General features: G+C 34.8%; 1 protein-coding gene across 3 annotated transcripts; it reads left to right on the forward strand.

Moving 5' to 3' along the window:
• Positions 1–241: 241 nt before the first annotated feature.
• LOC131149583 (3-ketoacyl-CoA synthase 6-like) lies at positions 242–8252 on the forward strand. 3 transcript variants are annotated; one of them, XR_009135305.1, is made up of 4 exons: positions 242–1785; positions 7646–7757; positions 7845–7955; positions 8090–8252. XR_009135305.1 is itself a non-coding variant. In XM_058101533.1 (3 exons), the coding sequence occupies exons 1-3, from the start codon at positions 329–331 to the stop codon at positions 7876–7878; spliced, it is 1611 nt and encodes a 536-aa protein (XP_057957516.1). In that variant the 5' UTR covers positions 242–328; the 3' UTR covers positions 7879–8048. The 3 variants fall into 3 exon arrangements, 2 of the variants coding, with proteins under 2 accessions (XP_057957516.1, XP_057956753.1); XM_058101533.1 differs by lacking the exon at positions 8090–8252 and having other exon boundaries at positions 7837–8048; XM_058100770.1 differs by lacking the exon at positions 8090–8252 and having other exon boundaries at positions 7845–8048.
• The last annotated feature ends 872 nt before the right edge of the window (positions 8253–9124 follow it).

Below are 9124 nucleotides of genomic sequence, written 5' to 3' on the forward strand. Positions count from 1 at the left end.
GGCCGTCCATATTTCACCGGTCCAATTTTCAAATAAAAATAAGAAAATAAAATGAATAATAAGAAAAAAAAAGAAAAAAGATTAATGAATAAAGGGGTTAGGACTTAGGATTTTAAAATTTCCAGCTAAGAGAGCGTTGAATGACGGTGAGATCTTCATTTAATCTCCTCATCTGCCTCCATTCATTGCTGCTTCCTTTGGCCAGCCTTTAAATCCCCACCTTTCCTTCCCAACCACAGGCCCCCGCCATCTCCCTCTTCCTCTCTCCCTCTCCCTCTCCCTCTCCCTCTCTCTATCAAAAAGCTAAACTACTCAGCGTCCAATTAAGATGCCGCAGCAGGTTCTGCCTGACTTCTCCAACTCAGTGAAGCTCAAGTATGTGAAACTTGGGTACCAGTACCTCGTCAATCACATCCTCACCTTCCTTCTGGTTCCCATCATGGCAGCCGTCGCCGTTGAGCTCCTCCGCTTGGGCCCCGACGAGCTCCTCACCATCTGGAGATCTCTCCACTTCGATCACCTCCAAGTCCTCTGCTCCTCCTTCCTCGTCATCTTCATCTCCACTTTCTACTTCATGTCCAAGCCTCGCTCCATCTACCTCGTCGACTACGCCTGCTTCAAGCCCTCCTTCACCTTCCGCGTCCCTTTCGCCACTTTCATGGAACACACCCGCCTCATCTACGAGAACGACCCCAATAGCGTCGAGTTCCAAATGCGTATCCTCGAACGCTCTGGCCTCGGCGAGGAAACCTGCCTTCCTCCCGCCAATCACTACATCCCGCCAAACCCTAACATGGAAGCAGCCAGAGAAGAAGCCGAGCTCGTCATCTTCTCCGCCATTGATGATTTGATGAAGAGGACCGGTATTAAACCCAAAGACATCGATATTCTCATCCTCAACTGCAGCCTCTTCTCGCCTACTCCTTCGCTGTCTGCAATGATAGTTAACAAATACAAGATGAGGAGCAACATAAAGAGCTTCAACCTCTCCGGCATGGGGTGCAGCGCCGGCATTATCTCCATTGATCTGGCCAGAGACCTTCTCCAGGTTCACCCCAATTCATACGCGCTGGTTGTCAGCACCGAGATCATTACGCCAAACTACTACAGAGGGACTCAGCGGTCTATGCTTCTCCCCAACTGCTTGTTCCGGATGGGTGCTGCCGCGATTCTCCTGTCGAACCGCAGGAAAGACCGTATCCGAGCCAAGTACCGGCTCGTCCACGTCGTTCGGACCCATAAAGGCGATGACGATAAGGCCTACCGGTGCGTGTACGAGGAAGAAGACCAGCAAGGGAAGGTCGGAATCTCGTTGTCGAAAGATCTCATGAGGATCGCCGGCGAAGCGCTGAAGTCTAACATAACCACCATCGGACCACTGGTGCTTCCGGCGTCGGAGCAGCTTCTCTTCTTGTTCACGCTCATAGGGCGTAAGATCATAAACCATAAGTGGAAACCCTACATTCCCGACTTCAAACAAGCCTTTGAGCACTTCTGCATCCATGCTGGGGGGCGAGCTGTGATCGACGAACTGCAGAAAAACCTGCAGCTCTCGGCGGAGCACGTGGAGGCCTCCAGAATGACTCTGCACCGATTCGGGAACACTTCTTCTTCGTCGCTGTGGTATGAGTTGAACTATATTGAGACCAAAGGGAGGATGAAGAAGGGAGATAGGGTTTGGCAGATAGCTTTTGGGAGTGGATTCAAGTGCAACAGTGCGGTGTGGAAGTGCAATCGCAACTTAAAAGTTCCGTGCGATGGGCCTTGGGTTGACTGCATTGATAGGTACCCGGTGCATATCCCAGAGATTGTGAAGCTCTAGTTAAATCTCTTTCATAATTATTTACTGTGGTTTTAATCTGTTCTCAGAACTTCACGCTTTTCTGCCAAATCTGTCTCTGCTGTGCTACTCTGCATTGCATTTAATTTCGTTGTCATAAGAATTACCGCTGCTTTTCTTATTCCTCTTGTGCGTCTGATATCTCTCCAGAACGATAAATATGTTTTTCTTTTCTTTTTTCTCTTTCTCCCTTCTACGGGATAGATACATCAAGCTTTATAAATGAAATTGTGTTCAAAAGCTCAATAATTAGTCGATTTAATTTGATGTTTCAAGTCAAAAGCATATGTACCTGGCCATATCAAATCATTCTTCGTTTTCTTTTGTCAGCTTTTCGTTCACTTGTCAGTGCATAAAAATTCAGTTGATATACGATATGTTTGTATATTTGTATGTAGGTATATTTTAAAACTAAAATGTAAATAAAAGAATGAGATTTTCCACAAATTGAGGCTTTCTAGTTTACTTAAGAAAATCTTGAAAAAAAAAAATAAATATGAAAAAGAATAGGACTTACTTAGTTGCGAAAAATATTTTTATTTTGAAAACCTTTAAAATTAATTTATTTCAAAATTTTAAAATTTTATATAAGGTTATTTTTAGAATTATAAAATTTTGGGCTTAAATCTTGATTTGTGTGAATTTTAAAGAAATTCTATACATAATTCACACAAATTAAATTCTAATATTTAAGTTCTATAAAATTATATTGTTAACATGTTCTAAAGGCTCCCCTCTATTAGGGTGAATCTTTGAGACGTCTCAACACAAATGGTGAACTCGAAATAAAGAAACTACCATTTAGAGTTGAGATACAGGTAAAAAAAAATAACGAAGTTGCCACTTGCCTACTTTGTCCTATGCAAGATAAGAACACCTATTAAATTACTACCAGTTAATTTGGTTAGAAGGTTATTCCTAGGGTCCAAACATTTGTAGCTTAAAGTCTGCAAACCAAAGTCCAACTTCGGAAATACATTTGTTTGAGGGGAAGCTACTAGCACTCCTAAAAAGTAAGGTGAACTCCTAAGAGGGGGGAGGGCAAATTGGGTTTTAAAAATTTATTTACTTTCTTTGTATTTAAAAAATTCCTTAACTGAATTTTTATCTTAGTAATATATACTTTCAGCAGTTTTCCAATAACCGCAATACTATTGATTAAGTTTGACCGATATTCAATCTCAAGTTCAACCATTTGATATTAACACTCAGCTGATTATCAAAAATCAAATTAGGATAGTTTTAAAAAATAAAACTCATATTTCAATTTTAAAAACTTCAGATTTTATTCCTTTACTTCATCAATATAATTTTCAAATATTTTATTTTAAAAAACTATTAATTTAAAATACCTTACAGCCGTTTTAATATTCAAAATCAGAACTTCAAAGAATTTATCAATCCAACAAACAAGTTAATAATTGCTGAATTTTAAATATGTTTTCAAAACAAGATTCCAACACTTCCTAAAGTTTAACAGGATATAAAAATCATCCACGTAGTTAATATTCTTGCAAAAAATAAAGAGAGTAGGGAGAAGTGCTTAGAACTAGATTTTTTACAAGGTTCAAACAGTAGCCTACGTCCTTACCCCAAGAGACCGCTGTGAGGATTCCAACTTTTTATTAGGCCAAGTTACAACATCTGTCCTTCTCAGGTGGAGATCCCTCTCTAACAAGAATACCCCTTCTCGTTAGCCAAAGATTCAACAACCCTAAATCGTAAAAAACAACAAGGAAAAACAAACTTTGTTGTCGCACAAAGAACACTCTCAGTGAAAGCAGATTTGTACAAATTAAAAGCACAGTATACTTCAGCAAATAAACAATATAAAGAGATGAAACTCAACTTAATATCATTGGGGTTCTTTCTTAGACTGTAAAACTTAGTTAGAGCACAAGAACCATAACTTTTAATTCAGCAAAATCACAGCAATAACTTTCAGCAAAGTATTTAGCAGGAACTCTTTGAAAGTATGAGAATTTTATCAATAACTGCTTGTTGATAATTGTTGGTGTGTGTAATTCTTGGATTTAGTATGTATTTATAGATGGGAAAATTTAATTTCTTGTATTCTCCAAGTTTACTTACAGTATTCTCCAAGTTTTTACAATGTTTGGGGTCCAAACAATCAGTTTTGGAAACTTTCCCTTGCTGTTTTAAATTAAAAAAACCAAAGGTTAGTCGACTGAACTATTGGGTTCAGTCGCATGTGCCTTTTAAGTACAACGTATTTTCAAACACATAATGGGACTAGTCACCCAATATTAAAAGGTCGGTCACCTGATTATATTCAGTCCTTTTAATTTTCATCAGTATAAAATGTCAGTCACCTGATGGTGAAGCATCAATCACCTCATAGTGCAAAACATTGTTTTCAAAAACTCTTTTTAGCTTTTATACTTGTTATATTGAATTGAGACTTTTGAAAATATTTTCCAAGATTTTCAAACATAGGTCTCTAAGTCAATCTTAATTTTTAAGACTTGCAACCATTTATATTGAAAATTAATGAAGTACTTATATGAGACTTCTTAATTTCTAACTTTCTTTAGCACTAAGTCTTCATGCTTTTGCTTCCGTTCTTTGAGTTTATTTTGACTTCTTTCTTCAAAGGACTTTAAGCTTTAAGCATTATTCGATCTTGTGTCTTTGAGTCCAAGCTTTTAATTAGCTTGATCAATAACTTGAGATCTTGAACTTTTTATTAAAGCCACTTGAATCCTTAAACATCATCACTTAACCATATATGTTAAGTTCCCTTGATATGTTATTATCAAAATAAGATTCTTAAGCCTTGTTAGGCCAACAATCTCCCCCCTTTTTGATGATGACAAATAAGGAGGAAAAGTGAGTGAACCTTAATAAGGCTCAACCTTACAATAAGTATATTCTTAACAACATTTGAAAAGTAAAACATCATATTTTATCAAAGTCAGTTTCAAATGCAGTTTAAGTTCATATTTCAAGTTCAGAGGTTGTCCATTAGAATCATCATATCTCAGTTTTGCTCCAAAATTCTCCCCCTTAAGAGTACCCACTACAAAAAATGAGGTTATTAGAGGTTATTAGTGACGGTTTTAAACCGTCACTAATACTCACAAAACCGTCACTGCTAGTTTTAGTGATGGTTCTACGAGTATTAGTGACGGTTTTCAATTTGTCGTTATACCTACCGTTACTAATACTTATTAGTGACGAATATCTAAAACCGTCACTAAAGACCGAAACCCGTCACTATAGATTTTAGACAAGATCAATCAAAAACCGTCACTAATGCTGCATTATTAGTGACGGTTTTAAATTCGTCACTAATTCTCTATCATTAGTGACGGTTTATATGCGTCGCTATTGCTACATTATTAGTGATGGTTTTATGTTCGTCACTATTACTGCTTTAGTAGTGACGGGTCCTAAACCATCACTATTTGCTTAGTAATAATGATGGTTTGGAAATCGTCACTATTACTAATTATTGGTGACGGTTTTATGTTCTTCACTATTACTGCCTTAGTAGTGACGGGTACTAAACCGTCACTATTTGCTTAGTAATAGTGATGATTTCCAAACCGTCACTATTACTAATTATTAGTGACAGTTTTATGTTCGTCACTATTATTGCATTAGTAGTGACGGGTTCTAAACCATCACTGTTTGTCTAGTAATAGTGATGGTTTCCAAACGTCACTATTGCTCTTCAATACCGTTACTTATGACTTTAGTGATAGTTTTAAACCGTCACTAAAGACATAGTATTAGTGACGATTTTAAAATTGTCACTAATACTTAAATTGCACAATTAATACTAATGTGTATTTTTTTCCAATTATTAATTCCTGTAAAAATCTGATTCAAATTAATTCCTGTAAAAACCATAATTGTAATTCAAATTTAAGTACAAATATATTATACAAATTCAAATTCAAATTCAAATTCAAATACAAATATATTATACAAATTCAAATTTAAATACACAACATTATAAAAATTCAAATTTAAATACATTTCATTTGTTCAGATAAAAAAAAAAAAAGGAAAGCTGCATCCGAACTGCATGACATACGTTGTCACAATTGCAAACCCTACAAATTAAGAAAGTTAAAAAAATTAGTGTACGATTTTTGAAAATAAATCACTATGTAGCACATATACAGGCATGAAAAATAAATCACATCAACATCAGATTGTAGAGGAGGAAATAATCCACCCTCAATCAGTACACACCAATACAAAGAATGAAAGACACAGCAACAATGCAAATTAGGCAGCGCACACTTGCACAAAGCAACACTATAGAACTTCAAAGGTTAAGATCAAAAAGCAGTCACGACTATAGAATTTAGTATTCTAGGAGAAATCACAGATATACATATCCTCGAATAACTGCAGGCACTTAAGCAGCCGTGCTGACACTCAATAAACAATCTAGCAGCAGGTCGAAGCATTTGCAAGCAGGGCTAGGTGATCACATACACACACACAACATCATTACAGTATCTTCACTTGACAACCAATTAGAAGAAGAATCAGAAACATTTGCAAGTTGTCTTATGCTAAGATAATGCATTGAAGATGTATTTTGGACTACCACAACAACCTTGAGGCTTTGAAGGACATAATGTGAAATTTAGCGTCACTACTAAAAATCTTTTTCCAAACAGAACTAGAGAGGAGTTTCTCAAGATGTATGCTGATATTCTAGAAAGTATATTTTTCTTTTCATTATTCTCATTAGTTAATTACATTGATTCCAAGGCCCATATCTAAACAAACAAAGGATTCACCTGCAAAGAGTTTTAGGGGATGACAATGTATTGATTGTCAAATTTGCTAATAGAGAGATAGACCTCAGCACTTCGGCGACCTATTCTGGTAATCATTGCACTACCTATAGAAGTATTGCAAAGGAAGGAATTCTTGTAGGTTTACGTCGTTATTGATTTTTTGGTGAGTTTTTCTTCTCCCATTCATTCAAGCTTTTGGTTTGGTTTATTTTGAAAATTTATGTTGATGAAGTCTTTAAAAAAGAATGATTGATAATATGGGTTTTGAATTTTAAGCTTAATCGGTGGCAAGCTCCCTTAAAGTTTTGAACTAATCAATATAAAATATGGAATGAACCCCTTGGCTTTTCTATTATGTTATTTGGAATGAGGATTCTTCCGTTTACTGAAATCTAAATTTTGGTTAGGAAAAGAAATAAACATAGTTACTTTCCTTTTTAATATATTTTATCCTTGCCGAGATGGGGATTCTTATTTTCCCCATCAACCCATTTGTCACTTTAAACTCAAGCTTGTCTCAATTAAGCTCGAGTTGATAATAAAGTAGTATTCAACACTTTACACTTTTATACGATATATATTGATATATATATATATATATATATATCACTTAAATAATATTAAAATAGTAAAAATATGAATGCTTAATTTGGCTCGCATATGCCATTACAAATCTTAAATTCAACTTGTCAAACTACTCAAGTAGAATCAAGATGAGTTGATTTCTAGCACAAATTGGGCATGGTTACACCCCTAGTTGCAAGTCAACAATGTAATCAAACCTTTAAAAATATAGGCATGGTATTTTTTTGCATTGCAACTGATGGGCTATTTTTTTACTAGGGTTCTCACATTTGGTTGTAATGAATTTGAAGCACTTCAAGCGCTTCAGAATTAATTTACAAGAATTATGCAGATGCCACAGGAAATGAAAAATTGACAACTCGAATTACAGGATGAACTGTAGAATCCTTTAGCCTCAAAAAGTAATGAATTCTTTGTTTGGAAATTCTAACTGCAGGGCATTGATGGTTCTAGAGTGGAGAAAGTTTTGGAATCAGTTCATATTGCTGCCAATAAGAAAATTGTTCCTGGGGATGTGTCTACAATGGTTCCTGGTGGCATCCGAATGGGTATCATATCTTCTTAGATCATATTGCTCTTATTGACTAGTAAAACACTTAAATTTTGTTGAAGTTTCTTGTTTGCTAGTGCTTTAGGAACCCCAGCTCTCACATCCACGGGATTCATTAAGGAGGATTTTGCAGAAGTAGCCAAATTTTTTGATGCTGCAGTGAAATTGGCTGTGAAGATCAAGACCGATACAAAAGGTTCTTAGTTCTGTTTTCAAGTTTTCAACATTGGACACATTGAAATGTCATTATATCTGATGATATACAACAGAATGTCTTTTAGCCACTGTCCTTGAATTCTCACAAAACATTTTGAACTTCTACAAAACCAGGAACAAAGTTGAAGGATTTGTGGCAAACATGCAGTCAGATGTCCATATTCAATCCAATATTGCAAAGCTTCGGCATGATGTTGAGGAGTATGCTAAGCAATTTCCAACAATTGGTTTTGAGAAGGAGACAATTTCCAACATATATTGAGGAATCCTCAATTCTTTTTTTTGGATTTGTAGTTTAACTTGAAAGCGAAATAGAAAATTTTAAAAAATATATAAAAATAGTGAGATTTTTAGAAAATATAATGACATATATTGCATTGAAACATTACTTATACTAATGTCATTCAAGGTAAATGTATTGCATGTATTAGTAAACATCTCATAAAAAAAAAAAAAAGAATCATCAATATAACAATAGGATATAGCAATATAAGTATTTTATAATTTTTAGCTTTGTGTTGATAATGCAATATAAATAAGGTTCTAAAGTTCTAAAAAAAACTATTATGTTTGCCGCCTACCATATATGTATTATATTTTAAACTGCAAAATATGTTCATTATATTCTAAAATGACCAAATATCATATTAATAAACACTATTACAATATAAATAAAATGAAAATTAAAAAATTCTAAAATATGTCGATCTTACATTCCATCCTATGCTGTCTTTTGTTAGTCCTTATTATTATTATTATTATTATTATTATTATTATTATTATTATTATTATTATTATTATTATTATTATTATTATGTGCGTGTGTGCATGTATTAGAGATGGGTTTAGTTGAACTAGTGATTTAGTACTCAATTCATAAACTAGCGCTAAAACCACCAACTGACCTCTAAACCATTCAAAATTGATTTTTTGGCTTGATTTGATTTGGATTAGAACTGTTACAGTGAATTGAACATTACAATGCAGCTATAAACTAACATAAGGATAAAATTCAATCTTCTGCACCTACATCGAGGAATCCTCAATTCTTTTTTTATATTACATAATTATGTCCCATCTCATGAATCCCAATGTTAATTGTTCCAATCATCAATGATGAATATATACTATGGAATTGAGCTTTCAGTT

This window comes from Malania oleifera, chromosome 1 (assembly GCF_029873635.1).
Source record: "Malania oleifera isolate guangnan ecotype guangnan chromosome 1, ASM2987363v1, whole genome shotgun sequence".
NCBI classification, from domain to species: Eukaryota; Viridiplantae; Streptophyta; class Magnoliopsida; order Santalales; family Ximeniaceae; genus Malania; species Malania oleifera.